Genomic DNA, 23,761 nt, shown 5'->3' on the forward strand with positions numbered 1-23,761 from the left:
AGAGGTGGGAAAGGGTCCAGGGGAGCTGAGAGATGGAGATCCCTAAATCCAGAGCTTGCTCCCCAAAACACTTCAATGCGTGGCAGGGGCTCAGGAAGATGAGGCGTCTTGAAGAGGGAACAGCAATGTGAAAACTCAAGTTAATGGATACGGGATGGGTGGGGACACATGGTGAGTGGTGAAGATGAAAACGTAGATGAAGGGGCAGTAGAAGGCTCTCCCTGACACCCCAGGGAGAGGTTGATTTAATATTAACCTGTTAAAATTAAATTAAATTAATTAAATTTAATATTAAATTGGGATGTTAATTTGCCTGTTGATTTAATATTAAATTGGGATGGAGGTTGGAAAGGACAGTCATTTCCAGGATGATTTCTCAGCATCTCAGCCTACACAGGAGAGGCTGAGAGCCTAGGGTGTTCACCAATCATAGGACAGGACTGTCCAGAGGGGGAGTCTTCAGTCCCTGGATAGCCAGGCGGGGAGGTCTCTCAGCCCTTCGTCCCCCCAGCCCCCTCCCCCGATGTCTCATGCCATCGTAATTCCAGAGGATGTTGCTGTCTGTGATGCCTCCCTTCTCCATTCATCATCGAACGTTGCTGCCTCACTTTCATCCAGGTTGATGTAGTCCTTCCACTCTTCCTGGTCCCCTGTGTTGTGGTTTCAGGAGTGCTGGAGGATGTGAGTCCTATCCCAAATGTGATGCCCAGTGGACATCTGCTCTAGACCACTGTCTGAGTCCCAGAGAGTCCTCCGTGTCTCCCAGATCCCGCCTAGGACAGAGCGCATCTCAGATGTCTCCTGGTAAACCTTGGGGGCACCATCCCCAGTGTTGGAGTAGGAGATGACAGTGGAGGAAGAGAAGGTCTAGCAGTTGCCTCCAGAGGCCATGTTCCCAATCATGTCGTTCATCATCCCAAACATGGCCATGAAGCTGCTGGACATTCGCAACATCCCGAAGGGAGAAACAGCCCCAGCCTTCATCCAGTGGCTGGCAGGCCTGGTTTCTGCCACGTCACCATCTGTGATGCTCAGGAAGGGGCTATATCCAAAGCCACCTGACAACGTGCAGCTCATATGCTGGCAGTGAATTGCAAAGGGGCCCATCAGGAACATGGGATCTTCAGGCTTCACGTCCCTCATGAAGCGGAACATCCTGATCTCAGCTCCAGAGGGCTCCATACGGACCCTGACTCTGGCTCAGCAGCCCATCCAGCTGGCCTCTCCTCTGGACGTTGCAGGAGTAGGGTCGAGGCATTGGTCCACACAGGACCTTCTCGCAACCCACATCACTTCCGCCTTCAGCTGCCACCTCTGTACCTCCTACATTTTAAAGTCTTACATGTGTTCTTTTAAGCCAAACCCTAGATAAGCACAAAGGTTTTCTAGCAATTATCATAGGGTAAAACTTAAATGCCATACCTGATACCAACTAGTGCACCATAGTTAAATGTGGGATTAGGTCTATCTAAGAAAGCCCTATGATTACATATAAACTATCCATAAGCACCCTACGCTCCACCCAAGTGAATCTGCCTGTGAACTGGACCAGATTTTTAAGTTTTTAGCCCAATATCTTATCTTTTCAAAATAAACAAACCCAAAACCAAGGCTGGGTTTGGTTCCTATTTCCATACTGGAGAATGGTGCTTTATTCCAAGCAAGGAGTGAGCAGTGTGAGCTTCTTGGGCCTGTGGGTGTAATTAACTACAGCCGTTACAGCTTTGATACTATCTAATTCAAAGGTTAGAGGTTGAATTGTACCTCTTTTGAAAAGACACAAGTAAAGCCCTAATGATGGATGTATGAAATCTCAGAAGAAAAGGGAAGAGCATTCATCTTAGATGGAAACATACTGGTATGGAGATAAAGCTGACAGAAATATGAATACTGAAAATGCTTCTGGCAGTGTTTGCTGACAGGAGCCTAATATAGCTGTCTCCTGAGAGGCTCTGCCAGAGCCTGAAAAATAGAGGCAGACATTCACAGGCAATCATTGGACTGAGCAAAAGGTCCCCAATGGAGGAGTTAGAGAAAGGACTGAAGGAGCTGAAAGAGTTTGCAACCCCATAGGAAGAACAACAATATCAACCAACCAGATCCCTCGGAGCTCCCAGGGACCAAACCATCAACCAAAGAGTATACATGGAGCAACCCATGGCTCCAGCCTCATGTAGCAGAGGATGGCCTTGTCAGGCATCAATGGGAGGAGAGGCCCTTAGTCCTGGGAAGGCTCGATGCCTCAGTGTAGGAGAATGCCAAGGGAATGGGGGGAAGTGGGAGTGGGTGAGTGGTGGATGAGTGAGCAGGGTGGGGGATGGGATAGGGGTTTCCAGAGGGAAAACCAGGAAAGGAGATAACATTTGAAATGTAAGTAAATGAAATGTCCAATTTAAAAAATAAAGTACTATAGAGGGGAAAAGAAAGAAAGTGCTTCTGGCAAGGGTTGATGGAAATAGAAGATACATTATTTTTATAAAATGGCAGGCAATGTGATTCTGTTAGGTAGAAAGTAGAACTTATGAACCAAGAACTCTGATATTTTGCTAACTCAATTTCAGAATAAAGCAGTTAAGGCATTGCTTGATATTTTTTCTAGGTAAAGCAATTGGTAAAGATAGTGAAAAAGAAATCATTAGGTAAAGAGGAAACAGAAAAAATGCAAATTTCCCAGCTTATTAAAATTGAAAGTAAAAAGTTAATGAAAATCACACCTGTTTTGGAAGAAAACACCAAGGTATGTCTAGTTGTTTAAGAGTCAACATGTGAAAGATAGACACACAGAAATACTTGGGCCAAGGAAACCAAAAAGGGTTGAATAATAGGCACTTTACATACTTCTGGGACCCAACAGGTATAAAGGAAACCAACAACTATTTTGCTGTGAAAATATTATTCTTCAACAAACAGGAAGAATGGTCCTAAGTGTGATTTAGATGCCAGTTTTGATTTTCCTGTCACCCTGGCCAGCTGACTGGGCCATTGCCTATTTCTTTTCAAGGCCATTACCCAGCACCAAGAGCAGAGCCGTGGGGGAAAGGGTATCAAGCCAGTGAAATTATCCTCAAAACTTAAAATCAAGCTAATTTGGCCCTGTTATGCTCTGGGTTTTCTAGGCTTGCTCCATGTGCTGCCTTCCTTCTGGAACAGGAGTGTTTGCAATATGCCTGTCACACCATTGTGTATTTGAAGAGGATAACTTGAAATTTGGCTCTCCAAGTTCACAGGGGAAGGGAAGAGTTCCCTGGGATGAATGGTACTACAAACTTCACCATCATTAGTTACCAGGGCAATTTAGGTATGAGAAAGAATCAGAAGCTAATAACGTTTAAATGAGACTCTGGGATTACAATTAAATTGGGAGTACATTGGGATGTTGTGGATGTATTTTGTTCACAGGAAGGATGAAAAAAATATTGAGAGGTTAGCTAGCAGCTAGTAGGTGGAATTGTGTGGGTTTTTTTCTTCTCCCAAATGTATGGAATTCCTAAACTCCAGTGCCTCAGAATATGCTCTGAATTAGAAACAGGGCATTTAAAACAAAGTCATTGTAGAAGGTCTAGTTCTACTATGTGAAATATTCTTACAAAAGGGGCTCTGTGGACAAGAGGTGTACAAGTCAAGAAAAAGGCTGTCAGAATAAAAACAGGTCACGATGTCAGGCCTGCAAGCCAAGTGCAACCAAATATTGTCAGCAAGCAATCAGAGATATTCAGCAGAGTCTAATAGCTCCCTAGGAAGAATGAACCCTGGCCTATCTTGCACAGCTAGCTTCAAGAACTCTGGATACTGGAATTCTGCTACTTAAGCTACTTAGTTTGTGGTATTTTGGGTTTTTTTTTTGTTTTTGTTTTTTTGTTTTTTTGTTTTTCGAGACAGGGTTTCTCTGTATAGCCTTGGCTATCCTGGAACTCACTCTGTAGACCAGGCTGGCCTGGAACTCACTCTGTAGACCAGGCTGTCCTCGAATTCAGAAATCCACCTGCCTCTGCCTCCCAAGTGCTGGGATTAAAGGCGTGCGCCACCACCGCCCGGCAGTATTTTGTGATGGAGGCACAAGGAATATAATTGGAGAGAGAGAAAAAGGAAGTGTGCTTTATTTTGGGTACAATACTAATATTCCTAGTACCCTTACACAGATACAGGTGTATATGGGTCCCACGGGCCATTATAAGCTTTATTTCTATGCTTCATGCTAGTGAACTCAGAAATTAGTTTGAATACATAGCTAAGGGTATTGCTATGTGCATTCATTCCCAAATACTCAAGAAAACTGCTGCATGTAGGGCATTTTTATGAAGGGAAATAAAGACCATGATGTACCTGATGGTGATTAGTGCTATTGCTTATAAAATATAAAAAATATAAAAGTGGCAATATTGATAGACATGCTAAAGCAAAGAGGAAATGTTTTACAGGGTCCTATACATAGATGAAGAACTACAGATAACCAGTGACTACTGGGAGGCAGAAAATTGGCTTCTCCTAAAGATGAGTCACCTTATTGGTTATCCAATACAAAGTGGTCAGCCCTGAAAAATTAGAGTATATATGTGTATATATATATATATATATATATATATATATATATATATATATAATATATTATATATTATATCAATACAACAACAATTGTATTTATATATTTGTATATAACAATTTTTTTTGTGTATAACAATAATAGGAGAGTGGGTGGGATAGGAGGTGGTTGGAAGTAGGAGACCTGAGAGGAGGAGGAGAGAGGAAAAGGAAGAGGAAAAGTAATACAATTCTATTTTAATTAAAAATGTGTAAAAAATAGAAAATCTAGACTGCATGGATGACATCCTTAAAAAAGAAAGAAAGACAAAGAAAAATAATCAAACTGAACCAACCTAAACAACAAAAATTCAATAAAACCAGACCAACAAATAAACACAAGCTCATGAACTGGGAAAGAAGTGTTGTATAAGTACTCACACTGCTGAGATGAATAAGGTAAAACTTGTTTGTGAGACAAGTTCTCCATTCAATATCACACCTGATCTGTGTATACTGTCCCTGAGCTCCATAGTGCTTTAACTTTGTCAATGTTTCAGAAAGAGATTGACCCTATAGAATATGTAACAAGTGACAGCCTCATTGACATGACCCATACAAGGTCAAAATCAGTTTGCCCTAGTGTGTAATAGGTTGCAGCACACAACATTATCTTTCTGTGAAACTACCCACAGTTGCCTGACTTTCTGCCAGCAATAGACATGACCTAACCTGGGCAAGCAGAACCCATGCTATATTGAACACAGACTCATCCTTTCTCAGATGAGAGCCCAGACCTGCAAAAACAGTTGCCCTGCAGAGCCATGAGTATATGAAATGTGAAGACCTGGACTCCAAGTGAATCTGAATAAGCTGGAAAGGAGAACAAGGTCTTCTCTGAGAGAAATCAACTCCAAGGCCTTTAGCTTTTACTCTCACAGAGGCACAGACATCTGGGCATCTTTGGGTACTGCTCCATCCACCCAAGGAGGAAACTAGATGGTAGTGGTGTATGGGATTAAGAAACATATTAGCCTGACACTGTGCCTGTGTGGATCCTGTCTGTGACCGTGCAGAAAGTTGTCATGGATAGGAAGCTTAAATTTCAAAATTTTGATTGTTTTCCTTTAAAAACTCTAGTGTATACTGCAGTTCAGAAATTTCTATAAAATAAATGTTCAAATCATAAGAAAAAAAGAACCAATGAAAGGTCCTCTAATAGGTTTAATTTGAAATGATTAAAGTTGTTTATGATACTGACCTTTTTCTTTCTAGAGGTATTTAGTTTATCAAGTTGTGCGGCAGCTTCCTCATGTTTGAGTAGATGGGTGGCGTCAGCTACAGAAGGATACTCACTGGTCCAATCAATAGGAAATCTAGCTCATTTTGTAAATTCTGAATTCCAATTTTATAACTCTCATACAACAGCATTTCTCTCATGCTATTAGTGTTAGAAACAAACTACCATTAATCTACTCCTGAGAAGAAATCTGTGAACATATTTGTGACTGTTCTTCTGAAACATCAAGGATATTTTATAATCTCTAGTTTGCATAATAATTTACACTTTGGTTGATATATTCATATGCTAAACAATGAAAATGCACCTATACAATGGTTCCATTGTCCCTTTGTTTATATGTTTAAAATAACCCCAAGTCAACTGACTGTGTTAATATATGGAGCCATTACATAATTAAATATCACTTACTACCTCCTATGTTTGCAGCACAAATTATGATATTGCTTATGTTAAATCTATAATTTAAGATGATGACAATGGGCAACACATCAACATGATTCTAGAAGCAGTATTAATTTTAAAATAAAGTTTGAATACGTAATTTGGCAAGGAAAAAGGAAATGAGACAAATCCACATGCAAGAAAAGAAATATTCATGCTTACGGAATGAAAATTCAAAAAATATATAAGAAAATGCTTCAGTTGAAGAGAAGTGTTGCTACTATGGCAAGGAATGAGTCTTAGTGAGCACACATTTTTGTCATAGAAATTTGACAGAGTTAAAACTAAAGAAATATATAGAAATGAACCTCTTAAAGGGAAAAAACACTCATCAAATAATTCACCAGCGTCTGATCTAGCCCCTTGCTGTTAGACAACGCTGTGGAGTGCACACTGTAGATAAGTCTCAGAATCTTTTTGGTATATTTATTTTTTCTGAGAAGATTCTGTCACAATTTCAGTAGTGTTATAGTGATGTTTAGACTGGACTCTGACTGTAGAAGAAAGAACATAACAGAATATATGACTTGGAGTAAGGCAAGGGCAGTCCTGAAAAGAAGGACTGGACAGAAACCATTGTAAAAATTCAGTTTCTCTCTTCTCTCTCTCTCTCTCTCTCTCTCTCTCTCTCTCTCTCTCTCTCTCTCTCTCTCTCTCTCTCTCTTTCTCTCTCTCTCTCTCTGTGTATGTGTGTGTGTATGTGCATGAATGTGTGTATGTGTGAATGCATATGCATGCATATTAAAGGCCTAAGCTGCTTTTGATTTCTCTTCTACCTTATTTATTGAGGTAGGGTCTCTTAGAGCTCACTGATATGGCTAGTCTCATTAGACAGCAGGCTCTAGGTATCCTCGGTCTTCTATATCCAAGGCAGGCTACATGCTTACCCAGGCTTTATGGGGTTTCTAGGGATCTGAACTCTGGCTCTCATATTTTCATGGTAAGTGCTTTAACCAGTAAGCAATCTCACTAGCCCTCAAACTCAAAGATTCTAAGTATGACTGTGCACATGCATTTGCTTATATGTTAGAATATGTATATGAATGGTTATGTGTACACATGCTTATGTATATGGAGGAGTGTAACTCCAGAATAAAATCCTAGTTTCAGGCTTGATCATAGATTATTATAAAGGCTGTTAGTGGTAAATTTTGTGGCCCTAAACTAGACTACTACAGATCTAGAGGAAGATTCATTTTGTTTGAATGGGCCCTGACTAGTGGGAAGAAGTTGCATTGGTAGAAACATTGTATTGTTCAGGTGTCTTGGTATGGGCCAGTTTGTTGGGAAGGCACTATTGATGGGCATGTGAATTAGCTTGATTTAACTATATAATATGATCACACATATCAAAGTATCACATTGTTCTCACAAAATATATATAACGATTGTTGGTTAATCAACAATGTTTGAAAAGTTAAACCTTTCTCTATTCCGATTCAACATTTTCCTCTGCTTGCCCACTTCCCTCTCCCTTGCAGCACTTCTCTGGGGCTGTGAAAGAGCAGGAGCCATGAGTCTGGAGTTCATTCCACTAAGAGAGATTCCTTCCACCACAGCCACCACCATTCTGTGAGCAAAAATGAACCCTGGTAGACTTTGATCCTTTTTCAATTTAAACGTGCATTTATTTCATGGTAGGATGTGAGTAAACACTTAACAGTTACTTTTAGTTAGGCCTATTTTTTTTTCTCTGCAATTATTAGTTTATTAGTATCATCCAGGACTCATGTTCAGTATTCCTCCTCAAATTACATTAACAAACGCAAATGTAAAGAACCCAAGTCAAAATTATATAACAGCACTCCATCACAAAAACATGTAAAATTACAAGAATGCTATTTTAAAACACTGGCACTTTAAGAGAATCATAATCTCAAAAAAATCCTACAAAATTGCCAAATTGTTCCCTAAACTAAGCAGATTAAACATGATTAATGAATGAGTTTGGGTTTTATAAAGAAAAAGCAAATGGATTGGACAACTGGTACTAATATGCAAAGTTTATCCTCTTTCCTTGTATCTGATTTATAAAGGGACAAACCACAATACAGGAAAATATACCCTTCATTTTAAATGTGGCATAACTTTAAAAGCTGGCTCGACTAATTAAAAATATCTTTAAACAGTCAAGTTTTCTGAGCAATTCATATTTAGATAGTAGGGCAAATGCAATATAGCCAGCATTCTCGTGATAGCCTTCACTGGGACTAAGGTCAATGATAGTACAGCAGTCTTGTATTTTAAGCTTGCGCTTTTGGGGATACATTCTCAGGTCTTCTTTAGTAGGGGAAACTGCAAAATGTAACTGTCATTACACAGTAATGGCAGTTAAAGGAGAGTCCTCATGTAAGGATTAGAACAAACTTTTCTATTAGTCCTTCAAGGACAAACTTTCAGATTGCTTGATTCTAACAATTCCATGGTGTGACAGCATCGATCACCCCTTGCTTTGCCAAGTAGGTTATATAATCTCTTATCCAACTAATCATGTTTTTGGAGATTCTTCAACTATGGATGGAAATGTTACCCCTACCACAATATGCTGGGTGTGTGGACAAAAGCTTTTTCCCAGCTAACTACATGAAAAGATATACACTATAATAATCCATGTGACCCAAAATGGGCAAAAGCAAAAGACTAGCTTCCCCTTGAGAAGAAAACTTTCAGACCTATGAAAAGGACAAAAATACTAATAAAAAATTGTATTTACTTAGAAGCATTCAGAATGTCAACAAAACAGCTACTTTTTTTTTTTTTTTTTTTTTTTTTTTGCAATTATAGAGTGGTATTCAGTTAACAGAACAACAATTATCTTCGTATAAGCTGTATCAGAGACAACTGAAGATGGAACCCCCCCCAAAAAAAGAAAAGAAAAACAAGAACCAAACTACTGTCCCCATATGTAATTAATTTGTGCTGTGTACCAACAAGAACCTGCTTTAAATTTCCATGCCACAGACTGTACCAGGCAAGGTTAGTGGCTATTGAAAATACCACCAGGACAGAGCTATCTAAAGACACATTCGGTAGTGTGTTAACTATACAAAAAAGGACACTGTACAGTTTAAAAACAAATCTTGCACAGCCTTATATTTCAATTTTTCTTTAAAAAGAGTGAGTTGTATACAGGAGAGTTAAATGCTTTACAGACAAGAAAAAAACTGCATTAGAACCAACTTATTCATCATCATCTTCTTGTCTTCCTCTTCCTCATCCTCTTCATCCTTCTCATCATCTTCCTCTTCCTTTTTTTTCTTGCTCTTTTCAGCCTTGACTACCCCCTTTTCCCTTGCATCAGGTTTTCCTTTAGCTCTGTAGGCAGCAATATCCTTTTCATACCTCTCCTTCAGCTTAGCAGCCTTCTTCTCATAGGGCTGCTTGTCATCTATATCTCTCCTAGTTTCTTTGCAACATCACCAATGGATAAGCCAGGATGCTCACCTTTGATTTTTGGGGCAGTACTCAAAACAGGAAGAAGGCCGAAGGAGGCCTCTTGGATGCACTGGGGTCCTTGAACTTCTTTTTGGACTTCCCTTTGGGAGGGATGTAGGTTTTCATTTCTCTTTCATATGAGCCTTGTCAGCCTTTGCCATATTTTCAAATTTCCCCTTTTCTTTAGCAGACATAGTCTTCCACCTCTCTGAGTACCTCTTGGAGAACTCTGAGGAGTTGACAGAAGCATCTGGGTGCTTCTTCTTGTGCTCCTCCCAGCAGGTTTGCACAAAGAATGCATATGAGGACATTTTGCCTCTCAACTTCTTAGGATGTCCTTTGCCCATGTTTAGTTGATTTTCCTCCGCGAGGCACAGAGTCGCCCAGTGACAGTTCGGCTCTTGCTTGGCCCGGCGCTGTCTCTAAGGAACTCAATGTACTGCAATGGCTGTCAGGCCTATTATTTTTCACTTACCAACTTAAGAGCTAATAATTTTCTATAACCATGATTGTAGCAAGCAGGTTAGCAAATGAAACCTTTTAGGGAAACAAAGTCTTCAAAACTCCCACAATTCATACTGAGGGGATACTGAAATGTCTTGGGAACATGTTTATATCTTAGTTATCACAGTGAGACAACAGGGACTTAGTGGGTTACTCCTCTCCTGTGTCAATGTGTCCCACAAGTGCCAGTGGTGTGCAGAAATTCTCACTTAAAACTCCTCTTAAAGAAATAATGGAGGCCTGAATGGTCTCTCCACTACACAAGAGGAGAGCAGCAAACAGCAAGAGATGGCAAGATCAATAACCAGACTCAAAGATCTTATTGGTTTACTTGCTTTGATTATGCTGCTTAGCAAGCTCAACCAAATGTGCTCTGGAGTCATGTTATTCATATGACAACTCAAACCTTTAGTTGGTCAGTTTTGCAGCATGGAAAATGACTGCTCAGATAGCAAACATGGAACAGTGGAAAAACCTAAAAATACATTTGATCATATGTTTGACACTGTAGGCACTGTACTACTGAATGCATTAGTTATGTACTTTTTATGTGAATAGCCTTAGAAAGAGAACTTGGTGCTATTAAAAACAACCTTGTGTGAATCTAGTAGATGGATGGCTTCTCCATTAAACATGAAAGCTAAATGGTGATCCATGCTCGTGTGTGTGTGTGTGTGTGTGTGTGTGTGTGTGTGTGTGTGTATTTGCCAGAAGGCATCAGTATCCATATTTGACAGGCTTAGAGCAATCTTTTTCAGTTGATCCTGAGACCTGAGTATTTTGCTTCCTTAAAGTAGTTAATACATGCTGTTCTGTAGTACTAATTCCTACTTTTATCCAGATCTTTCACTTTTCGCAAATGAACACAACTAGGGCTTAGCAGTAAACTAATTACAGCGACCCACAGTTCCTGTCATGAGAATGGGAGGAACTAGGTCATTCTTTCTAATTTTGTTCTGAAGCAAACAAAAGTGAGCCTTTACACTTCACTGGGTAAATCCCCTTCAGAACTCTAAAAATTCCCATTGTTATAGCCTTTACTAGTATATACATGCTCTGGTGGAACTATCCACAGGAAAGGAGTTTCCATGTTCTGCACCCAGGCTACTGTCACATGAAAAACATCTTCACTGTCCAAGGAAGAAAGCAAACATGATTTTTTATCATTGCTGAAAAATAAAGCCACGGGTCTTTACCAAGCAGTACATCCAGCCCAAGTGCAAGACTTTGGGCACCCAGACTCTCATTGATGAGGGCCCATAAAGCCTGAGTACCACTGCTGACATCAGAGTCAACCTGACATGATGACAGGGATAAGCATAGGATAGAGGAGCTTAGCACTCATCATCTGACATCCCATTCATATTTGTAGCTTTTCCTATACTGAACATCAGGGTTGGCTAGCTTTGTGAAAGGGACATTTAACACAAAGTTTGAACCTTTCCATAGTGTCCCTGATGTTGTAACAACTGCACAGGTTATACTCTTTTAAGATACATGTCTGGGGGAATCACTACTGTACTGATAGAATCATTTAAGTAGGCTTAGATAATGGAACAGACCAAAAAGCATCATGTTCTCTCCTACACATAGCATGTGACTAAGACCATTATTTTCTGAAAGATACAAGGAATTTTTGTTGTGTGAAATTCTCATGCATGATCTATAAGTATTATGGTGTCTCACTTTAGAAAAGATGACTATATACAGTTGGCCCTCTCCATCTCTCAAGTAAAAATAAGAGCAATTGATAGGACTATACAACTATTGCTGCATTCACATTCCCAGGAATGCAGGGATGGTTCAATATTCGGAAATCCATCAATGTAATCCACTACATAAATAAACTCAAAGAAAAAAAACCACATGATCATCTCACTAGATGCTGAGAAAGCATTTGACAAAATTCAACATCCCTTCATGTTAAAAGTCTTGGAAAGATCAGAAATTCAAGGTCCATACCTAAACATAGTAAGAGCAATATACAGCAAGCCAGTAGCCAACATCAAACTAATACTCACTAGTAAATATTTCTCCTCCCAAAGACTTTGGCTTCTTTAACTGGACTTGGGAGCTTGATGGTACATTTTGATTCTCCAGTCTAACATCTGTATCTGCTTCTTCATTGTGAACTATATTAAAAGAAAAATTTAATCACTATTAGAAAAAGAGTTTTATGAAGCACCAGATTTTAAATTGATACATATGTAAAAATATTTTGCCATTTTATAAACTTATAAAGACTGTAATGCTAGATAAGATGTGTTAAAACTCCTATAACAGTTTTAATGTATATTAAAGTTTCATAATTTTTTTATTTCTAGACATCATATGTTTTATATTAGTCTCTGGTTTCCCCAGGTTCTTTTTACTTTAGACTGAGATCTAGTAATAGACCAACTGATGAAAACACACATTTACCAAGCATTGTTTTTCACTGATAAATATTCAAGAACATCGTGTTTTCCAGTATAAGAAGTTGTTTGAAGAACTGTTATATTTAGTCAGTATCTAATCAAATGTATATATGTCTATAAACATACATAGGATACATGATAGATAAAATGGTATGGGTGACTTTTTGCTTCTGAGTCATATCTCTTCTGTGCTTAAAGAAGCTCCCTAAGGTCTTCCTAGTAGATATGCTCATGACTGGTACAAACACAGTTTCTTCTCCCAGTGACTTCTTCAACAAATCCATGAACCCTGCTAAGCTTTACCCAAACTCTTGGCTTAAGTCAAATAAATAAATAAAAAATAAGACTACAAGATGGCCAGTGTTCTTCTCACCTGTTGAGACCCTGAATCAGAGCTAAAGTTTGAGGTGCAAAGTGAAGACTTTTACTAGTGTTTTTCAGATGGCGATTTGCAGGTAACATTACTTACTCCCTGAGCCACCGACATGTGAATGATAGAGAAACATGATAGTATCTGGCTCTCTCCAAGACCTACATTTGTCCACTGTCTCAGTATTGACTGGGTCCTTGTCAGACATGAAGTAGTTTAAATGTCCTAACTGCCTACACCCTGGCCCCTGAGAACTGCTGCAGTTAGGATATGTCAGTGAACCTGCTGGGCACATTCACACCTCAGAAACAGTATCACTTACTTGTCTGCAAAGTAAGAAATTCCTGCCTCCAGGGAAGAGAAATCTCCCTGAGAATTCCCTTCTTTTTCCTTTTCAGGTAAAAATGAATTACCCGTGATGTCTGCTGTTAGGAGTTCTAATCCTGATGCTGGCCTCCGGACTTATACTACTCAGACCTTCAATGGGCCTTTGACAAGGACATCAAACAGCTAGAGACTGACATCACTAATCTGAAGAAACCCCTCGTTTAACTGTCTGATGTGATCCCCAAAAGTTGCAAAGGACTTTATTGGACTTGATTTTCTCTTTTACAATAGAAAAGGCTGTGTACAGCTCTAGACTGTGTACAGCCCTTAAAGAAGAATGTTGCTTTTACATAGACAAAACACGGATGGTTAAAGAGAACATGAAAAAGGCCAGAGAAGGTCTTGAGAAAAGACAGAGAGAGAAAGAGAAAGATGAGAGCTGATACAAGAATTGATTTTCAACCTCCCCGTGATTGTCAACCCTACTTCCTTCCATCTTAGGACCATTAGTTGGGTTATTTTTGCTTATTTCTTTTTCGTCTCTGTGTCTTAAATAGGCTCACTAACTTTGTGAAACAACAGATAGATAATCTGATAGCAAAATCTATTTAGATACATTATCATAAGTCAGCTGTGGAGGACCATGAGACCCAAGATGAGGTTGTTACTCTATCCAGGGTGTTCCCAAATCCCATCTCCACCCAACCTAAAAAAGGGGACTTCTGCCCCTAGACCAAGCAGAGAGGTGCCACCCAGAACCCCCTCTGACTGGTGATCTGAATTCTTGCTTAGGCTACAAGGCTAAGCACTGCAAGGGAATATAAATAAAAGTTAAAAATATGTTTCTGGGTTCCCTGAGGGACAAGCCTGACAGCATAGGGGTTGATGTCAAAAGTATCCCCTCTCCAGGAAAAAAACATCAGGATGGGTATGGCCCTCATGCCTCACTGGACAACAGGAGGACCAGAGCCATTACAAGGTCCCCTTTAATTACTGGAGGTCAGACCTCTATCCCCGCCTTGGCAAGATTAGAATCGCCATGGCCCTTCTATACTTGGAGAAGGGAGATGTCAGGAGCAGCCCTGCTTATACACTGAAGGCCTAAAAATCAGCCATAAGCCTAAAATCAGCAATAGGCCTGACATACATGCCTGCTAACACAAAGTCTTGGGTCTCTGTGGAAAAACACTGAAACAGATGGCTATAAGCTATTGTAAACAGGCAGCTTTTGTGGAAATTTACCAGCCTGAGTAGTTATAGACCTTGTAAATAGGCAGCCTTGGCAAATAGTACCAACTTAGATAAGGACAAGTGAACCATAGGCAGAGTCATAGTGACCTGTCCCCTGAACCTTTACCCAGCTGATACCCTGTTCTGAAAGATATCTGTATTCCCCCTGAACACCTATGCTCCTGTGTCATCCCCTTCCCCACATCCTGCATTTTTGTGTTTATAACCCTTGTGTTAAAAAGTAAAAAGTATGATTTGATAATAATAAAATAAAATAAATTAAAAAAATAAAAAGAAATTCCTGCCTTTGTTTCTGGCTCAAGGAACTGGCTTAAGACCAGTTTACCAGCTGGTCTTGGGTGCTTGGAAACAATTGCTCATTGGCAACTTGACCCTGCAGTGTTGCTGCTGGCCCTGACATTACCTGACATTGTTCTAACAACAGTGACTACTACTCAAGCTGAGGGCAGCAGGTATGATAGTGATGAATGCAAAGTAGGTGACCTTCAATATATCCTTGTCAGCATCCTGTCTATACAGATGATTGCCTTATGTGAAAAGAATTACATCTTTCCTAAGGGGCTGGCCCAGGAAAAGCAGTACTCTTGAGAAATAGCAGACTCCCATGGACCCGACTGTAACTTTCTCCGGGACTAGACAAAAATAAAGCCAAGGAAGACTGGGGCTTTATTATAACACAGCTGGACCATTAATGCAGGCCAGAGACAGAAATTCTGGGGGCAAATTAAGAAATAAATAGGTAATTTCACAGTAAAAAAGGAGGCATATACCAAGTGTTATGAGTTTGTTGTCCTAGCAAATGACAGCCTCTGAGACTGTTTGGTTTCTGAAGCATTTACATGGCCTCCATCAGCTACTTGAGGGCTCATCCATCTGGATAACAGACAGGAAGCCCTGGAGGCCTTCTGTACTAGTTAGGTTTACTATTACTATGATGAAACACCATGACCAAAACGAGTTTGGGAAGAAAGGGTTTATTTGGCTTACACTTTCATATTGTAGTCCATCACTGAATGAAGTCAGGACAGAAACTCAAACAGAGCAGGAACCTGAACCAGGATCTACTACAGAGGCCATGAAGGGGTGCTGCTGCTTAAGGGCTTGCTCCCCATGGCTTGCTCAGCCTGCTTTCTTGTAGAACCCAGGACCAGGTATGGCTACACTCACAATGGGCTTGGCTCTCCCCTATCAATTACTTACAAAGAAAATGCTTTACACCCTGATTTTTTTGGACACACTTTCTCATTTGAAGTTCTTTCCTTTTAGTTACCTCTAGCATATGTCAAGTTGACATAAAACTAGTCAATATCAAGTTGACTTAAAACTAACTAGTATACCCTCCTTAGGCATCCCTTCTCCTGAGCCTCTGATGTAATTGTTTTTCCTGTTTCAGCAGACTCATTGATTGACAGTTGGAATCTATGCCAAGGATCATGAAACAGTACCCACTGGGTTTTGAATCCACAATCTCCTGTGACTGTAGAAAATGAACACCTGAGAGCAACTGTTGAATAGTCACTGGGTCTTGGTGAACACTAAGTCCACAAATCTGCCAGGAAGAAGCCTTAAGAACAGAAAGGTCAAACAAATTCACATCATCATGTTTCTGTAATCATTTCTGATGATTCATACTTTATGTCAAAGATACAAAATTTTTATAAATTATATGCTCATGTGTATACTTATGAACTAAAGAGAACTATTCTATAAAATTAATGCTTTAAATTTAAAGTTAACTATAATTTTTATACTTACTATTTTCAGGTCTGAACATTTTTAGTTTCTTTGCCTGAATTTCAAATTTTAATCCTGACTCTTGATGTTCATAGTTTTTGTCTGGTACTTCATTTAAACCTGCATGAAGAAATATATTTTACTTTTCATTAGAAAATACAGCCATTTTTACTTCTTTAGATTTAAAAGTTATAATAACTGTACAGCAGAATTTTCTCTCATTTTGATAGCTGTAAGTAATATTCCTTTATTAATATAAAGAAGCCAACATGTAGCAGCATATTTTCCCGTAAGTTGGGAGGAGCTAAGGTGGGAGGAGTAAGGAGAGAAAGAGAAGGAGTAAAAAGGGGAGGAAGAGGAAGGAGGAGGAGGAGCTGAGAGGCAGAGATATAGGAGGATGGAGAGCTACACAAGTATGGAGAGCAGTCCTGGGTATCAACTTATATCTAGGTTAGTTAATTGGGAAACACCTTCAATTGTGTGGGCATCTTGTTATTGAGCATTACCAAACATATAAAGCCTTTGATTAATCTTTAAGCATTAGAGTCTCATTCCTACTGGGTACCACATAGATGGTGGGATGGCCTGGGCTCAGCCCTACCTTGTGAAGACCGCATGAAAGATTGGCAGAGCCATCTCCCACACTGGTGTCTCGTGGTGGCAGGGACAGTGACTCTGGCCTCCTGAGCCTATGGCCTGAGCCAGTGGCCTGAGCCTCAACAGCAGCAAGAACACACCGCTGCTCATGACCTCAGGCCTAGCCTAGTCAGGAACATGGTAGCTCTGTAACACAAGCAGATTGAGTGCTGCCATTTTTAAACATCTCTCTCAACACCAACATAACAAAATTATGAGACAATATTTAGTGGTTGTGTGTTGAAGCTCCATTTTACTTTTCTAGGTACTGAGTCTATATTCATATCTAATATCTCTATACTTTAGGTTAATGTGTATTCATAGAAACAGGAATAAAAACACACATATTCAATGTCCAGAAAAAAAATCCCTGTTATGGAGAAAATTTGCATACTATCTTTGAGTTTAGGAAGATGAAAAACTAGAAAATGAAGAAAGAAAAATGGTTACTTATTTACATTTGGGGTACTGGAGTTAAATCTAGAGCTTTGTTTCTATGAGGCAACCACTATACAACTAAGCTACATTTCCCAGCCTTCTTTTTACTTTTTACTTTGAGACAGGTTTTAAGTTGTCCATGATGGTTTTGAACTCTTAGTATTTCTGTCCTTGGTTTCTATGGGATAGGCATCTAGACTAGCAATACTTGCCTAGCTATAATGTCTATCTTTATAAAACCATCTCAGGACAGAGAGAAGGAGTGATAGTAATAGTTACCTACAAAATGAGAGACCAGGGTTGGGCAAGAAGTGAAACTCCTTTAAGTACATTTTTCAATGGATTTTTACACTGAAGAAAGTTCACATTCTTTATAATTTGGAGATAAAATTAAATCAATAAGAATATGAGATCAAAAATAAAAACAGAAAATAAAATTAAAGTATTAAAGGAAAAAGCAAAAGAGTAACTCAAGGATATAATATTGAATATAACCCTTTACTGTGGACTGGGATGGGCAGTTATAAAATAATCTTGAAATCCTTTAGTCTATATTGTTGTTACAGTGGCACGTAATAAGCAATTGTAAACTGTTTGATCACAGTAGTGAGACTTGGAGCTCTAGCTAAATCAAAAGGGCCTTTGAATAAGGCCTCTGGGGCTGAGACACATACCATGTACCCATGCTCATATGCAGCATTCTGTACTGTGTGTGTCCTTTGTCAGGGTTAGGGGACTATTTTGGGGGCAAAGGGGAATCTAGGCAGGGTTTTTAATAATGCAGTAAGTTATGGTTAATTGTTACCTTGAGATTGGTTTGTTGTCTTTAAAAACCAACAGAAAAACTGTCAAAATTTCTGAACATAATTTAGTCATCCTGAGCCATTATGTGTGACTCCTGTACTTTCACTGTAGATGCCATCTTGATCTGTCCCCTGGGAACACTGAGAAAGCCCTGGGTCTCAGGGTCTAACTCTTCTGAGCTCAGCTGGCATGAACACAGGTCACAGGCAAGTCATCTTGAATATCACAGTCCTTAAAGTCCTGTGCTACCATATGGCCTTCACTAGCTAGACACAAAGATTTTCTAGAATAAATAAATCCTGGCCAGATACCCAAGTACTTGTATGTGAACCCAAGTGATTCTCAACTGCTACACAAACTTGACCAACAAAGGTTCTAAAGGTCTGCACTGGCTGACTTACCTATGACTTACCTACTTACCTGCTCCTGGATATTATACCTCAGTATTCTGTGTGATAAACTTATGACAACCACACTTCCAGATCAGAAGAATAAATAGTATAAGACACCCCAAGAAAAAATAGTGATTGATGCCAAATCCTTTCTAGAGGAAACATTATTGGATAGCTGTGACTGATTCTAATACTCTCATAAGGGAGGATGTTCCAATAGCTAGTTACAACAGTAGCCTCAAACTGTGCTGACAGGCCCTGCTGGGCATTTGCAAGCTTTGCAAACTTGACTGGAAAGATAACCCCTTTTCACTTCAGATTTTCTGAAGAAAATGTTCATGTACTAAAAATGACCTGAAACCACTGGACTCTAAGAAAGGTCTTGGATATGGTGAATTTTTATTTATAGACTATGGTCCTAATGACTAGGGTTTTGCACACTGGGCTTCACCAGTGGTAGTTACTGACTATAACAAGCATGAATGTAGTAAAGTGAGTCTGTAAGACTTGTGCTTTTATGAAGATTATGTTGCATATTCCTTCAGAAACCTTAGGAAGCTGGTCAACTTGCCTCCAGATTAAGGAAGGGCATTTTGTTTACCGTAGGAAGAGGAATGTCACAGTATGGGCTTATCACTATACAACTTTCCTCAGATCCTTGGCTGCTATACTGCATGAAAAAGGGAGGAATATCTGAGACTCTATTTCCTTGCTAGGCATCATTTTGGTCTTACATGATGGCCTATGTTGGGAAAAATGATAGGTCCATACTTTGCAGAGATACTATAGGCTTCTCCCAGGTCATGGTAGAATGAAAACAAAAATGTCAAGATCTATATTCAGACTCTGATTTCTACTTTTGTTCCTGCCATCTTCACTGGTTACCTAGCTAAACTAACTTTACTGATTATTGTTATTGTGTATGTACGTGTGTGTGCATATGATTATGGAGGTCATACAAATTTGTGGCATTTCCATTTAACTTACATGGGGACCTTACATACATTTACCCACTGAGTCATTTTGTCAGTGCTTACCTAACTAGAATAAACTCTTCTCTAAGACTATGCTAGCTGGTATACTGTAATATCATCATCTTACAGGACACAGAATGGAAAAACAGTTACCATTAAATAAGCGCTGTTTGATCAGAGGACATATAGTGACCTAAGGATGGTAAGTAGACCCTATTCCTGGATGGTCTAGGTAAGGGTTCCACAAAATTCTCTGGCCCTAGTTACGTGACAAAGTGACCTAGAGATACTTTTATTTCAAACCCCAACTTACACTCAGCTTTAAGAACCCAAAGGATTGTTTTTTTTTTTTTTTTTGGTTTTTCGAGACAGGGTTTCTCTGTATAGCCCTGGCTGTCCTGGAACTCACTCTGTAGACCAGGCTGGCCTCGAACTCAGAAATTCGCCTGCCTCTGCCTCCCAAGTGCTGGGATTAAAGGCGTGCGCCACCACCGCCCGGCGCAAAGGATTGTTTTATATAAGTTTTTGTTTTAAGTCGGGTATATAATATAGATCTCCAATTTATGCATAACATTTATTTCCCAAAACAACTTCATAGGGAGAAAAAAATAAAGCTGTTGTCATGACTTAGATTAATGAAGCAAACATTTCAAAGTCAGAATTACTTGTGTACATAGAGTTCATGGCCTTGTCATGATCACATGGTTCAGTGCTGTATAACCCTGGGTACCTGTAATCCATGACATTGTGTTCTGCCATAAACACTGTGGCTGTCATCCAAGTAGAGAAAAACTAATATGCAGAATTGACATTTCCAGTGTCCTTTTTCATATTTTTTCCACATAAATGTGCATGATCACTTTTACTTTATGTGGAATGAGTTGTTGTAACTTCTAATACCCTTCCACAGAGTTGTTGAAAGGCTCCCCCATCAGTGATAAATCTACAAGTAGAACATCTAAATATCTGATTTGAGAAGGATCAGCCTTCTACCATATTGATGTTATCTCATAAATGGACCCTAGAAAATATGTCACCAAATGACTAAATACTCTATTTTTTCCCACCTATACTGTGCTTCCTAGTATAGAGGGATTTATTAAACACTTCTATAACCTAAGTCAAATCCATGGTTCTGATCTCTGAAGGCATGGCATGATACCCTAGACTCTAGAGGAAATTGCTAAGCTTCCAATTCTAATGACTCAACACATAAAAGCGGTAGATTGTGAATGGGATTACTCATATATCTATACTCATTTTCTTGATACCAGCATGTTTCTTGGGACCAACTTGTCAGGTTAGTTGAGAGGTTTTCCTATACTAGATGCCATAAATAGGAGGAGTTCTGAAGGTCCTAACAAGATAACCCCTTAAGCTCTTTGGCTCCTCATTTGTATTTAACTTGCTTATCACAATAGCATCTATATTTGTGACTGGAACCAATGGCCTCCAGAAGGCCACCACTTGAAAGGTCAGTGAAACCACAAGCTCGTGTGTGTGTGTGTGTGTGTGTTTTCATTGTAGGATAGCTAGTATGTAAGATGGTGTTTCCATGTTCTACTTCTGATGCCTCCACAAAGGAATAACCTTGATCAAATTCTACTATGGGCATAGTCTTTTGCATTACCACAAAACTACATAGACACATCAGAACTCTGAAAGATACTGGTGTGGGAAGGTATCTGCTATTGGGACTGAAGTGTTACCATATTTGGCAGCTATTAAATAATCTTAGAGCCAAAACTTCTGCTTGGAATGAATGGGATGAGGCAGGGGATTTCAAGTTCAAGGCCATAGTTCTAGTTCTAGTACATAGTTCTAGTATTAATTCTTTTATAAGTTAGGGAATTAGCATCTTAGTGCAGAAGTAAGATTCTCATAACTATATTCCTATATGCAGATCCATGAAGCAAAATTAAAAAAAAAAAAAACACCTGACCAAAGGTACCTAGAATATTATCCTTACCAACAGTCCTTTCTCGTTTAGATCTTTGTTTCTTTGTTTTTGTGTCTGCTTTTGAGACTATCACTTGACTCGCAGGGCCAAATGCTCCATCAGCATCTAAAACAGTAAGTGCATAAAACAGGTACATTTAGTTCAATATATTAAAAAAATGTTTGAAAATTTTTGTGGGGTACATGCCTAGAAGTTCAGTACTCAGGAGGTAGACACAGAGGGATTCAAGAACATCTTCGAAAGGCCACCCTGGGATATATCAAACTTTGTCTCCAAAAATATCTGTGTAAAATCCATAAGTTTGAATTTCTGATAAGTTTTCCTTTTGTGTTCATTACTTTAAAAAAAAAGAAAGAGAAAATGCAAGTCTCTCCAGGTCATTTCACCATTCATTTGCAGAGACTACAGAAACATGAATATTTCCTTCTGCCATAATGAAGTATCCTTGTTAACTAAGTATGTCACAGTGACAATTTTCCTCAGAACCTTGTCAGGTATAGTGCACAAAGAGAAAGGAACATCTGAGACTCTCTACTTCCTTGCTGGGTACCATTTTGGTCTTATATGATAGTCTTTGTACTATGATTTTTGCAGAGACACTATGGGCTTCTCACAAGTCATGGTAGAGAGAGAACAAAAATGTGAAGATCTATACTCAGACCCTGATTTCTAGTTTTGTTCCTGCCAAATTCACTGGTTACCTAGCTAAACTAACTTTGCTGATTATTGCTATTGTGTATGTGCATGTGTGTGCATATGATTTTGGAGGTCAAACTAGTGGCATTTCCATTTAACTTACATGGGGACCTTACATGCCTTTACCCTCTGTCTTAGTCAGGGTTTCTATTCCTGCACAAAACATCATGACCAAGAAACAAGTTTGGAGAAAAGGGTTTATTCAGCTTACACTTCCACATTGCTGTTTATCACCAAAGGAAGTCAGGACTGGAACTCAAGCAGGTCAGGAAGCAGGAGCTGATGTAGGGGCCATGGAGGGATGTCACTTACTGATTTGCTTCCTCTGCCTTGCTCAGCTTCTTTCTTATAGAACTTAAGACTACCAGCCCAGGGATGGCACCACCCACAATTGGCCCTCCCACCCTTGATCACTAATTGAGAAAATGCCTTACAGCTGTATCTCATGGTGGCATTTCCTCAACTGAAACTTCTTTCTCTGTGATAACTTCAGCTTGTGTCAAGTTGACACACAAAACCAGCCAGTACACCCTCTGAGGCATCTTGCAAATGTTTATCTAGCTAAAATAAATCCCTCTCTAAGACTATGCTAGCTGGTAGGCTGTAATAGCCCCACCTAAGAAGGCACAGAATGGAAAAATAGTTACTATTAAGACAGTACTGTTTGATCAGTGGACACACGGCAACCTAAGGATGGTAAGTGGACCCCATTCCTGGATAATCTAGGTAGGGTTCCACAAGATTCTCTGGCCCTAGTTACTTGACAGGACAGCAGAAATACTTTCATTTCAAGCCCCACCTTACACTCAGCTTTAAGTCCCCAAAGGATTTGTTTTATCCATTATATTTATTACCTAAAACAACTTCATAGGGAGAAAAACAAAGCTGTTGTCATAGGTTAGATTAATGAAGCAAACATTGTCAAAGTATTTTCCACCCAGTAACAAGAATATTTGTACATAGAGAGATCTTTGCCTTGTTATGATCATATGGTTCAATGCTATACAACCATGGGTACCTTTGATCCATGACATTGTGTTTTGTCATAAACACTGTGACTGTCTTCCAAGTTGAGAGAAACTAATATGCAAAAATGATATCTCCAATGTCCTTTTTCATACTTTTTCCCCACGAAGATGTCCAAGAACATTAACTTTATGTGGATTGAGTTGCTGTCACCACTAATATTCTTCCACCATGTTGTTGAAAAGCTCCCTCATCAGTGATAAGTCTACAGTAAAACATCTAAATATTCTATTTGAGAGGAGGGACCAGCCTTCTACCATCTTGATGTTATCACATAAATGAACCCTAGCAAGGATATCACTGAAGGACTAAATAGTCTATAATTTTCTACCTATGCTATACTTATCAGGACAGAAAGATTTAATAAACATCTGTAGAACACTAATCAAATTCCTGGTTCTGATCTTTCAAAGTCATGGCACGATACTCTAGACTCTAGATCCTAGAGTCTAGAGTCTAGAGGAAACTGGCAAGCTTTCAATTCTAATGGCTCAACACATAAAAGAGGTCCCACTGTGGATGGGATTACACAGAT

The 23,761-nt window shown here is 39.3% G+C and overlaps 1 protein-coding gene and 1 pseudogene across 3 annotated transcripts in view; both read right to left on the reverse strand.

The window, feature by feature from the left end:
* The window catches only part of Ccdc7 (coiled-coil domain containing 7), a 297,148-nt gene that overhangs the window by 146,334 nt on the left and 127,053 nt on the right, over positions 1-23,761 (reverse strand). For all 3 annotated transcript variants that reach the window (XM_076916072.1, XM_076916071.1, XM_076916073.1), the window contains exons 30-32: positions 21,514-21,609; positions 16,322-16,420; positions 12,223-12,333 (exon numbers count right to left, since the gene is read on the reverse strand). In XM_076916072.1, the coding sequence (XP_076772187.1) occupies positions 12,223-12,333; positions 16,322-16,420; positions 21,514-21,609 (306 nt within the window). The remainder of the gene's footprint in view (positions 1-12,222; positions 12,334-16,321; positions 16,421-21,513; positions 21,610-23,761) is intronic.
* Positions 428-1,155, reverse strand: LOC117723086 (myeloid leukemia factor 2 pseudogene; annotated as a pseudogene).

Source organism: Arvicanthis niloticus, chromosome 18 (assembly GCF_011762505.2).
Source record: "Arvicanthis niloticus isolate mArvNil1 chromosome 18, mArvNil1.pat.X, whole genome shotgun sequence".
Classification (NCBI taxonomy): domain Eukaryota; kingdom Metazoa; phylum Chordata; class Mammalia; order Rodentia; family Muridae; genus Arvicanthis; species Arvicanthis niloticus.